Source organism: Arachis duranensis, chromosome 3 (genome assembly GCF_000817695.3).
Source record: "Arachis duranensis cultivar V14167 chromosome 3, aradu.V14167.gnm2.J7QH, whole genome shotgun sequence".
NCBI classification, from domain to species: Eukaryota; Viridiplantae; Streptophyta; class Magnoliopsida; order Fabales; family Fabaceae; genus Arachis; species Arachis duranensis.
Window position 1 is genome coordinate 125,006,246 of NC_029774.3, and position 21,981 is coordinate 125,028,226.

At 30.9% G+C, this 21,981-nt stretch overlaps 3 protein-coding genes across 5 annotated transcripts; 2 read left to right on the forward strand and 1 right to left on the reverse strand.

Moving 5' to 3' along the window:
- The first annotated feature begins 2,232 nt into the window (after positions 1–2,232).
- Positions 2,233–13,917, forward strand: LOC107481323 (carbonic anhydrase 2). 3 transcript variants are annotated; one of them, XM_052259270.1, is made up of 10 exons: positions 2,233–2,419; positions 3,158–3,270; positions 8,322–8,386; positions 8,644–8,784; positions 10,416–10,464; positions 11,450–11,566; positions 11,710–11,763; positions 12,755–12,840; positions 13,230–13,339; positions 13,475–13,917. In XM_052259270.1, the coding sequence occupies exons 2-10, from the start codon at positions 3,214–3,216 to the stop codon at positions 13,636–13,638; spliced, it is 843 nt and encodes a 280-aa protein (XP_052115230.1). In that variant the 5' UTR covers positions 2,233–2,419; positions 3,158–3,213; the 3' UTR covers positions 13,639–13,917. The 3 variants fall into 3 exon arrangements, with proteins under 3 accessions (XP_052115230.1, XP_052115229.1, XP_052115231.1); XM_052259269.1 differs by having other exon boundaries at positions 2,234–2,431; XM_052259271.1 differs by lacking the exons at positions 2,233–2,419; positions 3,158–3,270 and adding an exon at positions 8,043–8,146.
- A 321-nt stretch (positions 13,918–14,238) lies between these two features.
- LOC107481322 (2-methylene-furan-3-one reductase) lies at positions 14,239–17,099 on the reverse strand. The gene is made up of 4 exons (XM_016101599.3): positions 16,578–17,099; positions 15,662–15,985; positions 15,169–15,328; positions 14,239–14,730 (listed from the first exon to the last, which is right to left on the reverse strand). The coding sequence occupies exons 1-4, from the start codon at positions 16,983–16,985 to the stop codon at positions 14,465–14,467; spliced, it is 1,158 nt and encodes a 385-aa protein (XP_015957085.1). The 5' UTR covers positions 16,986–17,099; the 3' UTR covers positions 14,239–14,464.
- A 453-nt stretch (positions 17,100–17,552) lies between these two features.
- LOC107481321 (uncharacterized protein At4g28440) lies at positions 17,553–21,016 on the forward strand. Its single transcript, XM_016101598.3, has 3 exons — positions 17,553–17,674; positions 18,160–18,384; positions 20,496–21,016. Exons 2-3 carry the CDS (start codon positions 18,162–18,164, stop codon positions 20,681–20,683), a joined length of 411 nt encoding a protein of 136 aa, XP_015957084.1. The 5' UTR covers positions 17,553–17,674; positions 18,160–18,161; the 3' UTR covers positions 20,684–21,016.
- Positions 21,017–21,981: the final 965 nt, after the last annotated feature.

The window sequence follows — 21,981 nt, forward strand, 5'->3', positions numbered from 1 at the left end:
ATATTTTTTTAATACAAAAATAAATTTTGATATCATCTCTTCTAACATTTTCGATGTCGAAAATGTGACCCTTGTTTCTATGGAAAATGCTATACAAACCAAAAAAAAAAAAACATAAATTTATGTAAGTTATAGGCTTATAGCTGTAGAGTTGGTATGAACTATCATTGACTCATTTATATATTATTTCAAATTTCAGTTGAGATCATCCCTTTTTTATATACTATTTGCTTCTTTTTGTCAATTTTTTTTTTAAAAATTCTTGATTTCATTTAATAATAAAGGTCAAGGGTAGAAAATACAATAAATATTATAGTACAATGTAGAATAAGATAAGTAGAATAAGGATAATTAATTAAACATCGATCATGTTACATGTACACTAAAATCAGTTATCAATATAACATACATATTAGAATATAAATATATATTAAAAATAAATTAAATCACGTGAATATTTATACACAAATGCATTGTTAACTAATTTTGGTGTACGAAAAGCATTTTGAGTAACCATACCTGTTGGATACTATAAAACGGAAACGAGTAACTCACTATTGGTTAAACCTATTTTAACTAACTATACAAACTTAATACCCAATTAAAATGAAACCTGATTGACTAATTCTGCTCAAGACAGACACGTCACACATGTCTTGATCTTGTACCATAACCTTTATCATTCCTTCCAAATCAACACCCTACCAGGTACCAGGCCCAAGTGGCCAAGTCCCACACCGTGAACTGAACTGTGTACAATATTTAAAAAAATGTTATTTTATGGGCCGGCCCTATATTTATAAAGAACTTGATAGGCTTCAAGGTTTAAAATCCAGCCCAATAAGCATGTTCTGTGTTTCGCTCTTTTGCAAGCCCAAGAAAGCATGACTCTGAATCTGACTATGGTGTCTATATTCTGAATTAAAAAGACCTAATTTGGAATCCACAAAAACAAAAGTTTGAACTTGTAAATTAGCTATAAATAGTAAAAAAAAAAGATAAATTATTCCGGAAACCAAGCTGATTTCCTCCTCAGTGAAGCTGTTGCATGGCATCATTGCAGAACAAAGTGTATAATATATATCAGAATTGGTTAAAATATTATCTATGACTTTGTATTTTATTAGCACTGCAAATCTGCAATTTATGACAACTGTTGTTGGGAACTGGTAGTAATTAAAAATTGTACATGTATACACCTAAAAATGATCATCATTATTAAGACCATAGATGATGCTACACTTATATATTATGTCATTGATTTCTTTCTTGCATGTCACATTAACTACTACAACATTTTTATGCAAATTTACATTCACATTGTATGCAATTAAAAAATAAATGAAAGTATATGACATCAATAGTTTAACATATAATAATCAACAAACTGTATACAAATTTAGAAATTGAAAAAAGGGACAGAATCACAAAAAAGTGAAAAATTAATAGAATAAGTTAAAAGTTGTTTTGACAATGATTGATCAGTTTTAGTACTCTAAGAATAAACCCACATCAAGCAAGTTGAAAACAAATTAAACAGGATTCAACAATCGGCCACTTGAAAGAATGAAAAGATTAAAAGAAGTAAGTAGAGTGAGATCCAAAAACATACTACAAAACATTTTTTTAATTTCCAACAATGAGTACTCAAATTAAAAGGGAAAGATACTCATGTAAAATTTGTTAATATTCATATTAATAATTCAACTTAGGATGAATCTAGATAAAATTGTGATAGTAATTTTCTCGGTCGTATTTCAAAGAAAAAAGAAACAACCACTCTCATTATTCATTATAGTTTTATTTGATTTTTATTTTCATATTTTGCCTTTATATTTTTAGAATTTTTTGGTAAAAAAAATTAACAATAGTAATAAAAACTTCATTTATAATTTATTTATTTTCAGTTCTTTCTTTAAAAAAATAAAATAAAATAAAAAAGAAACCTAACTTGCCTAATAAAATTTTGAAACGGAGAAGTCACAAATAAGATCTCTATCATCATGAAATGAATTATCTTTTTAGAAAACAAATGGAAGTATGGAACATATATGCTCCAATATCCATAATATTAATCAATGTGCCTCAATTTGTGGCTTAACATTAAGAACCTTAAATTAACTGTGTCCACTACATTTGATTGGGTTTGAGAAATGAGAGATAAGGAAGCATTGTCCATATTACAAAACATAGAGTTAGAATTAGTTGACATTTCGCTTTCTTTATCTTATAGTGGATGCTTCCTTTCATGTGGCCCTTCAAATTCTTCATCATTCTCCCTCCATTTTCGGTGCCTAAGGGCTATGGCTTTTTGAGCTACCCTCCTCACTTCTCTTAGTCAAATAACCTATACCCTTTTTGCCATCTACCTCACTCACACGGCAACGTGGAAAAAAGAAGTCAAATTTCTCGCAGAAAGGTTTAATTTTTGGTAACCACTCCAATTAATGGTGTGATTTAATTTTATTATTATATCCATAAGAAATGGCTTTCAATTATTTGCTACTTATTTATTCATTATTTGTGCAATTCTTCTCCTTTTGGCATCCCATATGAAGTAAATTAGTATCTATAATATGAATTAAAAAGGAAAAGTGTTTTACCTCTCATCACCTCTATCACTTATTATTATACACTCTTGTCTCATTTTTTTACATTATCTAAAACATTTCATCAATAGTGTGAGACTAGATATATAGCTAGGCTTAATTAGAGTAGTAATTATAAAATTTAATTATTCTGTTGATTCTTGTAATTTTATTAAATTTATAATTAGGTCTTTATATTTTTTTTCAATTGAATTTTATATTATTTTTATTTTTATAATGTAAAAAATATTAGAGTTAATAATTGAATATTTTTTCGCAAATAGAAGGTATTCATAATTAAAACTTAATTAAATTTTTTATTACATGTTTTTGGAAATAATATTTTATTAATTTTAATATTTTTGACAAAAAAAAATGATTTAATTATAAAATTAAAAATAATATAAAGACCTAATTAAAAAATATATATAAAAATTTAATTAAAAAATTTGATAAAATTATAAAAATTAATATAGTAATTAAACCTAATTATAATAAAGAATAATAAACGAGGTGCATGCATGTGAGTAGTTGTTGATGACTAGTGTTTGTGTGTGCTTAATTAACAGATAGGGTGATAGTCATCTATAGAGATCAGAGGATCATTGGTGCAAAGCGATAGAAGATGGCGAGGTCATTTAAAAAGTGCATGATGCTTTGTTGTACCGGCAAGATTTCCTCGGTATGCTACTTAATTATTACTCTTGAAATCTTGAACACGTTCTATATATTTTTCAGCTTCCAAAATCATACTATCATAGCTTCTGCATAATATATACTAATTGATTGAAACAATGATCCTTCTTGTGCTTAGTACAATACAACTAACTAGGGTGGGTTTCAACTAGTCTGCCTCTATATATATATATATATATATTAAACCCACTATTGATATAATAAAGTTCAATTAAACTAAGTATGTAATTATTTATGTTAGTCACCCCCAACATTTACTTTGACATAAAATGGCATGTATGCAAACCCAGCTGTGTGCATGCAATTTAAATTATTTTGTATTATTCAATATATAGTAGGATTCATTTTATTAATATTCACATGGAAAGGTTATCTATAATTGCTTTAATCAAGTTTCTGATTTCTCAACCCTACTTTTGATATAAATAAATGATCCACATACATGGGTAGAAAAGCAAGTCAAAATGACGTTTCGTAACTTATTCCGTAACCTAAACGGAATTTGTATAACGGATGGGTAGGGGCACCCTCACTCCCAAAAATCCTCCATCTCAATAGGGGACTTGGGATATGAGTTTCAGAAAAAAAAAGGTAACAAACAAAATAAAAAAAATTAATATTTTTTTTTTGGAATTTAAGATTAGACTAAAAAAACGTATTATTCACAAAGCTACCTAACTCATTTTTAGTATCTAATTATTATTATTATTATTATTATTATTATTTTAAAATAAGAGCTCAACACTCAAGTGGAGTAAAGTAACACTAAGATAATAATAATAAAGTCATAACAACTCTTATGTCAACAACATGAGTTATTTAAAACACCACTCTGTAACACAAGAAAATGATTGCTCCACACAGTCGCCAATTCCTATTATCTTATTGTGAAAAATAGCATCATTTTGGCATAGCCAAATAATCTATTCGGTTGAGAAAAATCTAAGTAGCCAATACTTACGCCTCTCTTTTCTCATCGGCGTGGATCTTCAACTCTCAAAATGCTCTTTCAAGGTACCAGGAACAACCCACATCTGTCTAAACGTTGAGATCCAAGCACACCACACTTGGCATACCAATACAAACCATCATTCTGTTATAGGATTTCTAACCTACTTAGCAAGTTCTTTGTATTGACCCGGCCTACCAATACAAACTAAGTAAATAACTACACTCGAGGTAAAAATAGGCATTTTCAGATCTCCTTTGTGAACTTGTATCTCGATACCTCTTCATCTAAAGTCTGTTATGCACAAATAAATTATTATTTTATTATTATTTATTATATTATTAAATTAATGCAACTAAGAAACAATCTTTGATGTAATTAACGATCTTTCTACAACTAATATGTTATTAGATAAGTTATATATGCTAAGGAGAAAATAATTCTAAAATTATTTTATTTAATTTAATATTTATAATTATGTATTTATTATATTTAATATTATTTAATTATGTTAATGATAATAAAAAATACAAAATAAAATAGATTATAATTAAAAATATAAAATAAAATAATTTTCTATTGTCTACTACGTACCAAATATTTTTGCTATTTCAAACACTAATTAAGATAACCATATATCAGTTCCAATCTAAATCATTTCTACACCTAATTAATAGGTAGCAACCCATTTGTCACGGGAATCATCAATTCACATTTATCATAATAACGGGATTGATCTAATTCCTTAATTAGCTTCCTGAGTATTTTTTTTCCAGGTTATTAACGTACTTAACATCTTCTTGCGAGCTATCATGTATACATCTAACAAAAAAAAAAGCATTTTACTTGTTTGTTTTTTACTTTTTCATCATTTTAAAATATTTCATTTTAATAAATACGTGGATCAAATAAATGACGTTTCACATAATGAATTGATTAAAGCAAAATTATATATGGCTTACTTTGATAACACGGATACAAATATCTTAGTTTTTAGTTTCACATAACTCAATTTGGTTTTTTGAATTTTCTACGTAACTTTTACCTATATTTTGGCAGTTATATATAACCATCATAAAATATTTTCTGATGCCATATTATATAAAAAAAATTAGTATTAATGCATTGATAAAAACGCAAGTGCAGTTAACTTTATGTAAAGTTTGATAATTAAGAATTGTTAAATAATTTAATAAATTGATTAAATTATTATCTAACGATTATCTTCTATCAATTTTATATGCACCTGAATTTTCACCTAATACATTTGTTTATTCAACTTACTAAAAACAATGATTAAGTTGACGCGTTAATAAGAGGATATTACGGTGAAAAACTGAAATCTAAAATTTGATTCGCTTAGAATGAAAGATTAAGTGGGAGACAAATCTCAACAAATATACGGATTTATGGGCGAAAGCTAGTGCACTCTAGATAAAGTAGGGAGTGCAGCACTCCTTAAAAGTTAACCTACTATCAAAAGTTATCAGGTAAATTTAATTTATTTATTATTGTTATTATTTTTTTTCATGGGCTGAACAAACAAACCAGCACTAACAAAAAGACTAATTCCTCTGTTACTCTGTTATTGTCGATGTGCTGTCTTCAAATATTTTCACTGTTTTGTTTGATGGCAAGTGCTTTCACTATCGTTTTAGCTAGCTATAGATTTTGACGCTCTTGAACCCACCCTATTCCACTTCTACCATAAATGACCATCAAAGTCCGAAAAATCGCTGCCATAGAAAAGGAAGACGCATGTCTGTCGTCACTGCTGGTTAGCTAACTCCAAACGCAAAACGGATTCTGTAGGAGAACCCCGGTTTTCATGAAGGCGCATGATTCTCAGATGACGACACAGTCAAAGCACAATATGCATGGCAGTTACAACAAGTCCATTATCTTTTATTTTAAATTAACCTCAACGTATACGTAATAGAATGAAAAATTAAAATACAATTATATTTAAACAATTAAAATACAATTATATTTAAACAATTATTTGTATTATTTTTTTATTAATTTATTCAAAAAATAATTAAATTCTGAAGCTAATTAGTATAAAATATTATAAATATAAAACTAAGAAAAATTTTTATTTGTATAAAAATGAGCCTAATAAATAATTATTCTATTTAATATATAATTAAGAGTATTTCTTTCTTTGCCAACGAATTATAGTTCAAATGACATAATTTCTTTATATTCACTTAAGAATTGGTAAAAAAAATACTTCTTTCTTTTATTAACTTTTTTAAACATTAATTATTTATTTTACATACAATATATATATTAACAAAAAATAAATTAATTTCTTAAAAACGATAAAAAAGCGGCTGAACAGGCACGTTAGTGCCTGTTGAGCCGCTAGTATACATAAAATATATATATAACACAATTTTTTATCATTTTGTTTATATTCAATATTATAATTTTATTTCACACAAAACAAAATTTATTTAAATTTTAATATTATATATATATATAACACAATTTTTTTTATCATTGTGTTTATATTTAATATTATATTTTATTTCACACAAAACAAAATTTATTTAAATTTTAATATTATATACATAATATATTTAATATTATTTTTTTTAAGATTCTAATATATCTTTTTTTTGGATTTAGTACATGAATTTTTAACTTATTTTTTATGTATTATTTATTTTAATTCTAAAGTTCAATAACTTTTTTTTTGTACAGACATATTGTTTTTAATATTTATATACTAATTTTTTATTTTGAACTTCATCTCAATATCTGAGACTTGCCAAAAAAATTTAAAATTTGTAAAAAAAGTAATTAACCTGATTAACAGGTTACCTTTTTAAATTTAGACCATTCAAATAAAATATAATAAATGAAGAGTTTAGATTTAACAAATTCACAAAATGTGCAGCACTCCATACTTAGCAAGGAGCGTTTAAGGATGAGCCGGATTTATGAGATGAGATGTGTGTTGAAAACTTCAAACTCTGTATCCAGCATAGGCCACACGGCGTAGCTATAGGACTATCAATTTTATATTCATAACTAAAATGTGCAAAATCACAAAATATACACCACCTTACAAAGCTTATAACTATGTATCCATTATTTTCTTCCCTTTTTCTATATATCAATCAATATACTAGTGACTCACATAACCCATATAAGTGGGTCAGCATGCATGGTGCTGAGGGAGTGTGCATCATTAGTTAATATTAATATTAAAATTTAATTATTATGTATTAAGTTTTATACATACGACTAATTATGTAAAAAATTATCTAGAAACAAAAGTGGTTTATTTTTTTACGTATTAGTATAATTTTAGTGTAATACTTAATTATTGAATTTTATGGTGTTTTTTAAAATAGTAAAAACAATACAATATATCCCTTTTAAATTGATAATACGCCTCTTTATATTATATATTTTAATAAAATTTAATGATTAAGTATTATGCCAAGACTTTTTTAATATACAAAAAAAATTAACCACAAAAAGTGTGGGTTATTTAATTAATATTTTTTGTTTGAAATGAAATGAGATATGAGAGGTGGGGCTTAAGGCAGAGAATAGATGATGTATGTGGTTCACTTGTAATGTTTTATTAAAATGTTATGGAACCAATAAATTTTATAATTTATAATTATTAATTAATTATTATTAATATTTTTAATATTGTAATTGTATAAAATTATATTTAATAATATAAATTTTTTATTAATTAAATATTGATTAAATTTTAACAAAAGTACTGCTAGATTGGTCCTACTTTCTCATTTTTTAATTCCCAACGGTGTTCCAAACTCAACATCTGATCTCATCTCTTCACATATAAAAACCGCAACACATACATCAATTTTCTTCAGAAATCTCACCATTTTCGTCATAATCTCTTCTCTCTCACTCACAAATTAAGGTCTGCATGCCATCTCTGATATCTCTCTTAATTAGCTTCATCCTTTCTCCCAGATTCACATGTATATACCATATATATTAATTAATAGATAGATAGTTATTTTGTTATCATATGTATCATATATTTGGATGATTGTAATAAAACTGAATTGTGCGATTGGAACAATAACATACAGAAGGAAGACATGGCAGCTGGAGACTCATACGATGACGCCATTGCAGCCCTCTCCGACCTCCTCAAGTACTCGATCTTCATCTCTCTATCTCTCTTTCTGATTTATTTTTATGAAAAATTATGATCGTCATCATCGGCGTTTTCCTTGGTTTAACAGACGAAACCGCGTTCCGATCGCTTTGTCTTCTTTTTCAGTTAATTAATTAATGAATTTGGCGCGGTGGTTTCATCTTTCATGTGTGTTGTTCGGCACACAGTGGGACCCGCACCGCCTTTGACGCATTCTATTATCTCTCTCATTTTTTTTATTATTATTATTGAAGGGACAAAGCCGAACTCGGCAGCCTGGCCGCCGCAAAGATCAAGCAGCTCACGGCGGACCTGGAGGCCGCCGGTTCCACTCCATTCAACCCGGATGACAGGATCCGAACCGGCTTTGACCACTTCAAGAAGGAGAAATTCGAGTACTACTTCCCTTCCTCTCTCTTTCTCTTATTCATCTACCTAGCTACTTACTACTTATTACTTAATCACTGTTTTGTTGCACCACTAGTAATTACAAATTTTTTATTGCCGTCATTAAAAACTTAATCACAACTCCTAATTAAGCAAATTTAGCTAATTTTGTCCTAGACGTGTCGAATATGACCAACTCAGTATATTAATTTGGTATCAACACATTAATTAAATTATACATAAATTTTAGTAGTTAATTTTAATATATAAATAATATTTTTTATTTTTAAAATATTTTATTTAATTTTTTAAAAATAATATTAATTACATATTTAACTAAAATTTGTTGATCGGCTAAAGAGACTATTCTTGAATAGTGGCATCGCATCTGCACCTGACAGCAGAGGAACCGAACCTTGTGGGTTGTGTTGATGGAATATGTGATTGTTTTTTGTGGCATTAGTAGTACTTGACTGCTTTGTGGCTGGTGAAATAACGGAACTGCCCCTAAAGTAAAGGTGTTCTTGTAGTGGTAACATGAATTCAAGAGTTTTATTTATGAGGATCATGAGCGTGGCCTCTTATGTAAAAATTGTGAATTTACTACTATTGATGAGAGTGGGACCAATAAGGTTATAGCCTCAAAATAACGTCAGACACGCATTATTGGCACTTGTGATAAGCGACATTATAAGTTGACTATCTTAACATTACAATGAATTCATTGGAGAGGAGATGGCAATGGGAACACATAGGATCATAGAGTAGTAGTGGTAGTAACATGGCAATAGATTTAGGATCTCACCCAAAATAAATGGGGCATTCTTTAAAGTGCCTTTCTATCTCATAATTTTTTCGGACATAAAAAGGTTACTTGCTTTGTCTCCTGTGTTTTTCACTGTGACATAGGTTTGTCTTGCTTATATAAATGTTATAAGTGGAATCATTTTTTTTAAATAGTTGGATCTAAATAATAAAAGTTATGTGTATCTAAAATTGTTTGCTATATTTTTAATATACTTAAAAATTAATATAATATATATCTTTAAAATATATAAATAAACAAACTTTTTAATTGTTTGTTTATTGATTTTCAAAACACACGCAAACTGCGACACCCCTATTGCAGATTATATGATAAATTTCTTCGAACATAATCTGCGACACTCTGCAATAGATTACATGCATTTGTAAACTGCGATATTCCTGTCGCAGTTTACATAGTTTATGAAAAAAATGCATTGCGGTATCCACTTTTCAAAATGTATAATACGGTAATTTTGAGGACCAATTTATTTAATTCAATAAATTGTCCTTTGATATATATATAGATTATCTTTATTATATATTATTGTAATTCAATAGTTAAACATTTTTATTTATTCGTTTTTCTGTTACTTTTAAAATATCATACTAACTTATATTTTATTTAGTGATCTATTGGGATGATGATCCATTTGAAATGGATTTTTTTTTTTAAATATTTAGGAAGTAAGTTGCCCTTTTCTCCGAGGGCTAAAGGAAGTAATGGTACAATAGTATTCAAGTGTAATAATGACTTTTACTTTGCAATGTTAATGGTGAAAATCAGATTATCCATGTTAACTAAGTAGCTGTCTAATTCCCTTTTTATTATCAGAAAGAATCCGGATTTGTTTGGCGAACTCGCTAAAGGACAGAGCCCAAAGGTAAGTGATTTGCTCCTCCTCAATTTTGCCCTTTAGCCTCTCCATCGGGTCATGTTGACTTTCTTTAATTTCCGAACAAAAAGGGAAACTAAAAACAAAAGTAGTAGTAATAGTATTAATGAAATGAAGTCGACGCCTATATATTTCAAGTTTAATAGTGACATTTTTTTAATTTAGTTTGCCTTATTCTATGATCACATGCATTAACTACTATTATCACCAAGTGCACAATATGTTCATACTACAGATAGCATATAAGTGGTCCTGCTAATCGTTTTATTCTATAATATGGTCTTTTTCAGTAACGGCATCTATCGAATCATTTTGCTGTTCAATGTATGTAGTTAAGACTAGGGATATTTATATTAAATTAATTCGAAGTAATTTAATATATAGGTTTTGTAATTATTTATTGCTCACCACTAATAAGCATTAACGTTTTATCACCCTATTGAATATCTTAATTAATGGAAAGTTTTGTTAGATACTAATATCTTCGGGCTCGAATGATTTTAGTTTAATTTTATTTTGAGTCCCAAAAAATATCATATAAATATTTATGAGAACGTATATTATAAAAATTGATTGAAATTTAATGTAAAATTCATTATTCTAATTCTTTATTTCATTTTAATTTAATAATATTACCATAATAAGATTACCATATTCATTTAATGAGTTTAGTGGATGTTTTTTTTTACCAAAATAGAAAGATTCGAACTCGCGACTTTTTAAGTGAATATGAGGAGATTATGCTATTTGAGCTATAATTCATTGGCGAATTTAGTAGATATTGAAATAGTAATATTTGTAGTAATATTTTTTAAAATGATACGATATCTCTTTATTGTATTATTTCAAATATTATATCTAATGTAAGCTTCAATCTCAAATCAGTTTAATTATTGTAAAAATCAAAAGTAATATTAAAGATATTTCATTGGAGTTGTTCATGATTTTGATTCACATGTTGCATTGTTTGCAGTTTATGGTTTTTGCTTGCTCAGATTCAAGAGTTTGCCCATCTCATGTTCTGGATTTCCAACCTGGTGAAGCTTTTGTGGTCCGAAACATTGCCAACATGGTTCCACCATATGAAAAGGTTTAAGTAATTTCATAAATCATACAAATACAATATATAATATAAGGTTGTTATTCTATAATATTAGTGCATAAAAATTTATCTAATATTTGGTGCTTCAAAATTCAATACCAAAATTTGACTTTTTTTTTTTTGAATGGCAGACGAAGTACGCAGGAACAGGGGCAGCCATTGAATATGCGGTCTTACATTTAAAGGTACGAATGTCATAACAATTCCATTGATGCTCCTATCTTCTTGCAAGAACATGATAAGGGTGGGTCATGCATGTGAAAAGAAAAGAAACAAGTAATAAAGTTTTGTGGTGGAGAATTTCCCTCATTATTAGTTGGGATCCACACGCATCTCACCTCTATTCTTTTATGTTAAGGCTCCTTTAAGTTAGGAGAATAATATTTCATAAACATTTTATGGATAAATGAATACAATATTAAGAAGGGAATATAATTATATAAGGTAGCTGAATACTACTCAAACAAAAAATGTAGGTCAACTATATATTTTAGTTTCAAGTATCTACTTTTTCTGTATTAGGTTGTAAATTCAAAATTGTTGTTGTTCAATTATGATTTATGACCCAATACCTACCCACCTCCACTACCTACCTTCCATTCATAATCATAAATCATGAATCAAAAGAAAAGAAGATGTATTAGTATACAAATTAGACGGAGATGGTGGAAACTGCAAAGATCAATGGTGGCTGCCAGCGTGGATGAAAAGAATGTCTTAAAAAAAAAACTTATTTCGACATAAAACATGAACAACAAATAAAGAAATTAAAGCATTTTCCGATAAAAATAAAATAAAATAAAACACTCGTACAATTAGATATGTAGTTGTGACTTATAATGTGTATATCATTGATAGAGAACTAAATTTTAGTTAGTTAATATTAGTCAGTTTTTTTTTGAAGTTCTTGTCTTTTAAAAAAGTAAGGATTTATGATTTATAATTTAGAAGTTAGTGTTAAAAGATTTAAGATTAAAAATTAAAAATTTAGGATAAATAAAATAATTTTAAAAATTTAGTTGACGTTAGTAAAAAAATATTAATCCCTAATATTACTCTGATACTTTTTTAGGTATAAAAATAAAAAAAAATTAACAAATAAAATGTATATAAAAAAAGGTGGGTATAAAAAATATTTCTATAAGAAAAATTATTCTAAAGCGAAATGTCATACAGGTGGAGAATATTGTGGTAATTGGACATAGCTGCTGTGGAGGTATAAAGGGACTCATGTCTATCCCCGATGATGGGACCACTGCAAGGTATAATATTTTAATTAACGGATTAATCTATTTCCTATCGTAAATTATGGGTTAGATTCAAAAGTAGAAACATGATTTAATAAATTTGTCAAAAAGAGATAAAATACCTAAAGTAAGTACAAATAGAAAGGAAAAGAAGCAAACACACACGATTGAAAATCTTAATCTTCTTTAGTAGCTTTTTAGGTCTTGTGGTAATTTACACACATCTCCTTTTCACTCACATGCCATGCACAATCACAAAGAGAGTTTAAGAATTAGTATTTTTTTTAATTTTACTTAAAATAAACTTTGTAGTGCTACTCCATGAACTCTCACTTTCATTTTTATTTTTTAACTTAAATAAACTAAGGTAAAATAATTTTATATTTTTATTTGATCATTCACAGTGACTTCATAGAGCAATGGGTCCAAATTTGTAACCCAGCAAGATCTAAGGTTAAAGGAGGAGCTGGTGACTCAAGCTTTTCAGATCAATGTGCCAATTGTGAAAAGGCAAGTTAAAAAGCACTGCTCTTTATTAACTTTCCTGACATTGAATTCAGTGTTTCTTAACTTTTGGTCTTCATATCACATATTACAAGGAGATCAGTGTCTTGAACTACTTATATATATGTTTTTCTAATGCAGGAAGCTGTGAATGTATCACTTGGGAACCTATTAACTTATCCATTTGTGAGAGAAGCAGTAGTGAGTAAAAAGCTTGCATTGAAGGGTGCACATTATGATTTTGTTAAAGGCAGCTTTGAGTTGTGGGATTTGGACTTCAAAGTCACTCCCCCTGTGTCCCTGATTTAAGAGAGAGATATAATATTACTACATCACCTTCAAGGAGAGTTCTCAATCAAAATCTCATGTATATTACTTCTTTCTACAAGTCTTCTGTCTTTGTAATTCCCAGAAAAAAGAGACGCAAACACTCGGCAAAAATAATGCTCCTTGTGACCTAGATAATCTCCTAATTTTTGTTATGTACTTTTATGTTCCAGCAAACTTTTGAATATAAGGATACTGATATATCCACCTAAATCAAAGTAATGCTTTTTTGCATTCAATATAAAGTATTTACTTTAAAAAGCTTGGGTTTTATTTATTCAGACACTCTTTAAATTGGATGACAAAAAATGTGTGTTTTTAATCTAATGATGATAATAGAATGGAATTAGTGTTCAAACAAACCCAAACTTTCTATTATGTGAAATTGACATTGATTGTTCTTTGTTTTCTTTGAGACATGAGACCTCAATCGTAGTATATGAACAACTTGTCAATGAAATATAGTATGTATCCATATGAAATGTGACACACTATATTGATTCACACCTCAACTATTATTAAATAGGATGCAAACTTTAAAATTAAGCGGTGAACATATAAAGAATAGTAGTTAAAAAGGTGTGAGTTAAGACAATGTTTCTCATTAATTTGTTTCATTTGGACATGTCCATGTTCCCTTAAGTTTAAAAGAGACATTTTTCTTGGGAAAATAGTCATGGATAGTTTGAAGGAACATTTAGCAGTGAAGCTTTTTATGTATAAATCAAAACTCTGATTTACTCACACCGAGAGTGAACATCTCTAGGAAATAGATAGACAGCAAAATTTCCTACCCCTTTCTCTCTCTTTATGGGATGGGACTTATGACAACCTTTCCAGTAGCACGGTTTGTTTCAAGGTAAGTGAAGGCTTCAGCAAGCTGAGCAAAGGAGAAGGGACCTTTGGGATCCACAACTGGCTTTACTTGTCCACTTTCCAAGTAAGGGTTCAGTTTCCTGAGAACAGCTCCATTGGAAGTAACCACAAATCTGAACCCAGGTGGTGTAACTGCTCCTGTTAGTGCCACCACACTCCCACCTTCTTTCACTGCCTTCACTGCCCTCTCACATTGCCCTGCATATCATTAATCGTGTAAGATCAATTCTTCTGGAATTATGTTAAAATATGGGATATTATACACGGCGCTTTTTGAGGTATGTGTCACATTCTATAAAAATATAAGGCTATCATATGTCATATAATTTAAATATCAGAGGAAGTTAATGCATCATTTTACAAATTCAAGAATGTCATGTGGAGATCAATATGAAAAACTCTAAAATATAAGCTTATGAGATTCCTTTCTTATGTACATATACTGCTAAAGGGTTTCTTATGTTTGATTAAACAGGTTTTAGCCTCAAATTTAACCATGAAAATTGAAAATGCAGTTCATAATCTTCTACTAATTGACACAGTAATGATTACGTGCATACATCATGGAAAAATTTAGGCATGCAGAGATTGGAAGAACATGAATGATACGAGGAGAACACAGTTTTTTCTTCTTACCAATGGCATCATAAACGACATCAAATTTTTCTGGCAAGTCTTCAAAGTTCTCCTTTGTGTAGTCAATAGCCAAATCAGCTCCCAAGCTTTTCAACAGCTCCAAATTTCTGGTGCTTGAAGTGGCAGCAACTCTTGAAGCCCCAAAAACTTTCTTAGCTAGCTATTGTTAATCATTGAAGGTACACATGAAGTGCAACATGTTAGTGTGTAAACCTTCTTATAGCATTAATATAGAGTTCTAATGACTTTCTCTCATGCTAGAAATCTGAATCCATGAACATATTTTCTCCCAAGCTAGTTAGTTGAGCAATTTAGAGACAATGAAACTAGCAGTGATGATATTCTAAAAACCACAGAATTAAAAAATTGCAGCATCAGCATCTCACTCCTTGCCAACAATCACTACTGCAAATAGACTCTCAAACATTTTTATACTCTTGAGAAATAATGCAAACATAATCTTGATGCAACATCATACTGAGCAACTGCTTACCTGAATGACTAGGGTTCCAACACCACCAGAACCATTTAGAACAAGAATGGATTTACCAGGGGAGAATCCAAGCCTCTCCAAACCCTCATAAGCAGTCTCAATTGCAAGAGGAAGAGAAGCAGCCTCAGCAAAGTTCAAGTTCTTTGGTTTTGGTGCTAACAATCTCTCCTCAACAGCAGTGTACTCAGCTAAAGACCCAAACTGCTTAGGCCCTTCAAGTGCTTTCTCATTAACATCACCATATACTTCATCACCCACCTTGAAATCCTTTACTTTGCTACCAACCTTCACCACCACTCCGGCAACATCGTACCCCGGAACAGTCTATTCACAAAAGACCCAAATTTCATCTAATTACTTGAAAGCAAAATATGTAAAATGTCATTAAGATCTATGGCTGAGCAAAGATAAAATATGGCCAGATTGTTGATCTGACAAGCAAAGATAAATATGATGATAGAACCATTCTAACATGAAACAAAAATCAAATATAAAATCATTCCATTACCAATAAAATCAATCTATGGTAATTGAAATCATCTTTGGATATAGCAACTTTTATATTCCTCAGTCCTCACCTCAATTAATGAAGCTACCGTACCCTTTAATTAACTAATGAGATTCTAATACAACAAAACATGCTATTTAATTAAGCATTTAAAAATTAAAATCATGCTGTTCCATACCTCTACATTACAATTGCCAGAATTCATTATGATAATTCAAGAATAAGCTGTGTACAAGGAATGCCTATTTATGAATTAAGAATAAAATCTAATCATGATAAAATAAGCCCAATATCAAACTAAATAATACGAGATATACCTAGATACTAATATGTAATACACTAAGTATATAGAAAAAAAAAAGAGCAGAAAATAAGTAAAAGATAAGTGAGGGAAGATGAGAGAATAACCGGAAGAGGAGAATCAGTGGCCTTGAACTTTCCCTGCCTTCTCTTGGCATCAACAGGGTTAAGAGCAGCAGCAACAACCTTAACAAGAACCTGATCCTCCTTCACATCAGGGACACCAACACTGGAATCAAACTTCAACACGTCAACTCCGCCATACTCACCGTACACCCATGCCTTCATCTCAGACGGCACAGCTGTGGCTTTAACTGCCTCAGAAGAAGCAGGTGTGGTTGTAGCCTGAGACCTCACCACCACAACTCCTGAGTGTCTCCGACTCTGAGGACTGAAGAATAACCGGTCCCTGTTATTTTCCCGGAAAGGAAGGGAAAATCTGAGAGAAAATGGAGAACTGGAAGGGAGAGAGGTGAGGTGGGAAGGTGTGGAGGAGAGTGCAGCTGAGACGGACATTGTTTTCTAACGGCTTATCACTTATCTCTGCTCTCAACTAACTTTATAACTAACCATGTGAATGTTACATGTTTTTGTAACAGAAAATATTCTAGTCAGGTGAGTGCCAATGTCTGAATTAAATTTATTTATTTATTATAATAAATTCGTGTGTACAGTGTATATGATTCTAAATTATGTCTTGTTACATTGAGATATGATTATGGACTTATGGTACGGTACAACAATTGGAATTGAGGTGTAGATTTAGTGCCGCAAAACGACGTCGTGGAGCATGGTGTGTAATGATTATGACTCTTGTGAAGTTCAGAAATTATCAGTCCAAGTCTTCATGAGTCCAGAGAAGGAGAAGTCTCTAGAAAAATTGCTAGCTAAAGAATCCATTACGCTGTCTAAATATTTCTCTTTTTGGTCAGGATTGGGCTAATTTTGGTAAAACTTATTTTGGGCTAGCCCAATTTGAAACTTGCATAAAAATATTGGGTTGACCCGAGAAAATTTTTCATGTGGGGCCAGATCGGGTCAATATTGACCCGAAACAAGTGAGCAGGAACAGTTGCACATATCTTCTACCTTATAAACCGACCTCGACGGCTGAGCTGCGTTTCGTGTTGGTTTCAGATCTCTCTTTTCTCACTTCCCTCGCATCTAATACACGCCTTCTTCTCTATTCCACTTCCTACTTTCAGGTCAGATTCCATAAATTCTGTTACTTTTTCGCTAACATACATAGATTCCAAATTCTATTATTTCATGTTTGTTTCTTTCTTTTGTTTCTCCGATTTCAACACTAAGGATAGCTTATAAAGCTTCAAACTTTTCATCCCTTTAAGCCCATGGTAGCTCGATTTCTATATATGTGTGTGTGTCTTTGCAATTGATTGATGTTAATTTATGCTTTGCTTAATTGTATTAATTTTGCATTGGCCAAAGGGTTTTTCCTTGGCTCGTAATTTAGATATAGAAAATCAAAAAGTGATCAATTATTAGTTTTTATGACCTGTTTTTATCCGTGATTGATGTTAATTTTCAAGGAAATTATTGTTGGGTGAGCTGAATCGTTTAATTTACCACTTTTTGTTTTGGGCTTTTGGTTTTTAATATCTTATTAGATGAGAATGAGATGGGCTTTATCATCGAGCTTGATTTGACCTTTGGCTTTGTTGGAATGCAGATATGGCAGAATCAAAACCAGGATTGAGGAAGCCTGTGTTTACCAAGGTTGATCAGCTTCGCCCCGGGACCAGTGGGCATACTTTGACTGTGAAGGTGGTTAGTACCAAGTTGGTGATGCAGAAGGGTCGTCCTGATGGACCTCAACCTCGGCAAATGCGAATTGCTGAGTGTTTGGTGGGGGATGAGACCGGAATGATCATTTTTACAGCCAGAAATGATCAAGGTATAGATGATTTTCTTTGATTCTGCAGAGTTACTACTTTAGAAGGTTTTTGATGTGTCATTGCGTCTTGTTGGATTTTGTCACTATATTTTATATATCTTTTGATATAGTTGGTTGTTTTTGGTGGATTCATTTAATTGTGAAGGGATACTCATTTGTTTCTAGTGGTAGGTTCACAATTTTAACTATGTTAAGCTGACATATGAAACAGAATTTGCTAACTTCATTCTTATTTGTATGACTTTTGAATAAAGTATTCTCCTAGTGACATGTCTTCTATTAATTTGATAATATCTGAACTCGTCTGATAAGTTCTCTAATACAAGATTTCGACATTTAGCTTTAGAAGAAAATAAAGAAGTCTGAAAGACCAAAGTATTCTCTAATTTGGTTCACTCACATCCAAATTTTGACATAAAACAAATCATGGACAACAGACAATGAATTTTATGCTTCTCCCGGAGATAGATCAAAGTACTCTAATTATGAGATTATGGATTTGTACAGAATTGATGGATGGATGGATGGATAGATAAGGAAAACGTAGTAATAGGTTGGTGTGATAAGGAGACTTGTTGGGATTTTGAGTCCACCTCCTTGGATGGGAACATAATATTCTCAAAGCACTAATCATAAATTGCAAAGAATCGCCAGAAGAAGATATGTTCTGAATACATTAACAATCCTACAATATTTGCTAGGATCTACTATCCAACTCAGAACATGGTTATGTGGGTTTGTGATTGGATTTTTGAGTTTACCTGTACAACTTTTGGGATGGAAGGATTCCAATATGGTGGTCAAGCCATCTTTTTGGTGACAGTCAAACCATACTTTATTTCTAAGACTTCTCTAGCGCACCTTCAAAGATCAAATGACTCCAGACCTTGTAGTTTTTCCCCTCTAGTCATATGAGTTGCTTTATCTACTAACTAGGTGGTGCTACGTTGTTTTCATCAAGGTGCTGCCCTGCATCTTATTTGTTTGGGTGTATACTCTGCTCAAGTGGTGCTTCATCAAGGTGGCTATTGCTCTGTTTGATATGTGTTCTGACTGTGTCTTATAGGGTTCTATGTGATTTTTCTGCGCATACCTGCGCTATATTAATGCTAGTTTTGATTTTAAGGGCATTTCACCTAAGGATATCTATGCTTGAATATTATGCACTTTACGTAGGACCTGATCCTTATGGTTCCTATTATGCATGTTACATCTCTACTACTGCAGTACTTCTACTCCCTTTTGATATTAGGTAGTATTTCCATCTGGCCACAATTGTAAACATCTATGGACTTTGGCTAAGAAATTGATTGTGACTATGCCTCTAAGCATTAAAGTTTATCAGCTGCATTTTCTTCATCAATGCATTTTAGTTTCTAAGAATATTAAGCATTTCTATTTCAGTTTTTCCAATGAATTGAAATAATGCCAAATGCTGTTATCTGTAAATCACTAAATCATTTCATGTGTTGTGAGAATTCAATGATCTACCTATTTTGTTTTTTGCCTTTGTTTTGTGGACATAGGGATTCCATTAGTGAAATATATGGATATTGGATAATGACATTATAGAAACAGGGTATGAATGAGATAACATATTCCTTCTTCCTCTCTGTCTCATCTTTAGGCCTTGAGATCGAATATTGTCCTTGTTAGTTTATACCATGTTTTGCTTGTGTTTTATCTGGACTATTAGATTGAAGCAATGCACATTTGTTCTGAAGGATGCTGAATTTATGCTGACTATAACTTATTTTTTCATGTTAATGATAATAGAAACAGAGGGTTAATTGAATCTGTTAGTTTATATCATAGTAATTTTTAAATGGATGTGGATTGTAACTTCCATGCTAAAGATAAGTAAGTATTGCATAACTAGAGCAACGTATGAATAATGTTCAGTGTTGTGTTTAGATATTAGATATTGATGCCTGAAATGTTGTATACACCATAGAAGTTTAGATGAAACCAATGTTTTTAGTATAAAATTTCAGTAGTATAGTTTCAGCTGTAGCTGTTGAAGAAAATATGTTTGAAAGAATATCTATTTACATAAGCTTGGTTGCCTCATTTTGACCTGTTGTCCACAACTAGAATGAAGATTTGTTCAGTGGATGAGATGAAGGAGGGATCTACTGTGATCCTGCGCAATGCCAAAATTGACATGTTCAAAGGATCAATGAGACTTGCTGTTGACAAGTGGGGCCGTGTCGAAGTCACAGAACCGGCTAGCTTCACTGTCAAGGAAGACAATAACTTGTCCCTCATCGAATATGAACTGGTGAACGTTGTGGAGTGAGAGACTCGATACTGGTACAACTTAGCAACTTCTGCTGTGTCATAATGGTCAGAGAATAAAACAAATCCAGGAATGCAGTCTACTTAGGAATAGAGATTTTGGAAGTCAATGGTCCAATGTTGCTTCTTAGTTCTTACACCTGACTCGGTGGTTTTTCGCAAGCTGAACTACTGAACAGAAGATGGCATCAAAGCGGAAGAAGAATATAATGTGATTGGCTTCCAAGTCTTGCTTTTTGTTTTGCTATCTTATCTATTTATCTCTGGATTTTCTGTATGTTCGACTGCTATGTATTAGAATATTATGTGGAAGAGTAGCCTTCATACTTGGTCCCTTTTTGCCTTCATATCATACGCAGTTACCATAATCTGTAGAACAAAGGGAAATCAAAGAGTTGGAATCTGAAATCGTCAATTAGTTTCCAATTGCAATTGGACGGTTAAAAACTAGAGAGTTGGAAATTTTCAACGAATAATGGCACACCCTTAAAAGGCTACTTATACTTTGGAAGAGAAATGTGTTGTATTTCACCAACCCATGATTTCTGTCACGTATTTTAGCTACAAATTTATGTTACTGATAACTTTGCACTGATGGTTCTAAACTCCTAGTATGCATAGCTATGATATTAGTATACACAAGATGTGAATGTCAATAATGTGGGTGCTTTATGTCCTTTAGCTGCCATTCACACCTTCTGGGTATCCTTGTGAGTTGAGGGTTTTGAAAAGGTAAAAAAAGTTAATGAGCTTGAATGGTTCTTCAATCACCATTTTTTTTAACGTGAAATTAAGCTAAAGTATCTTCTCTTTTCTTTCCTTATATATATATATATATATATAAAGACAAAAAGAAAGTAAGAAAAAGAAGAGATTTTAAAAATGGATGACAGTGTGATTGATCAAACGGTTGACTAGTATTGACATAGTCGTTATCGCATAATTCCTTAAGCTACACTCTTGCCAGTGGAATTGAGTTCGAGCACCAAAACCAAGCACATGACAATATAAATATATGTAAGGTCCACATTCCACACCACCAAAGAGAATTTTATAAAGTCTTGTATTATAGCCTTTAATGGAGTTATGGCACTCGCATTGCTGTCTCTCTATTCTCACCTTCAACCTCCTCTGCCCATCGGGCACCACCTATTTCATTCATTACCCATGCCCCCCTTATCTCTTGTATAATAATGGGTAAGCCCCAACAAACTTTTGGGCCTTAGAAGCAACAATCATGGCTTTCTATCTGCATTACATTGCTACTACACCCACTTGATGATATTTTATTTTGATTTC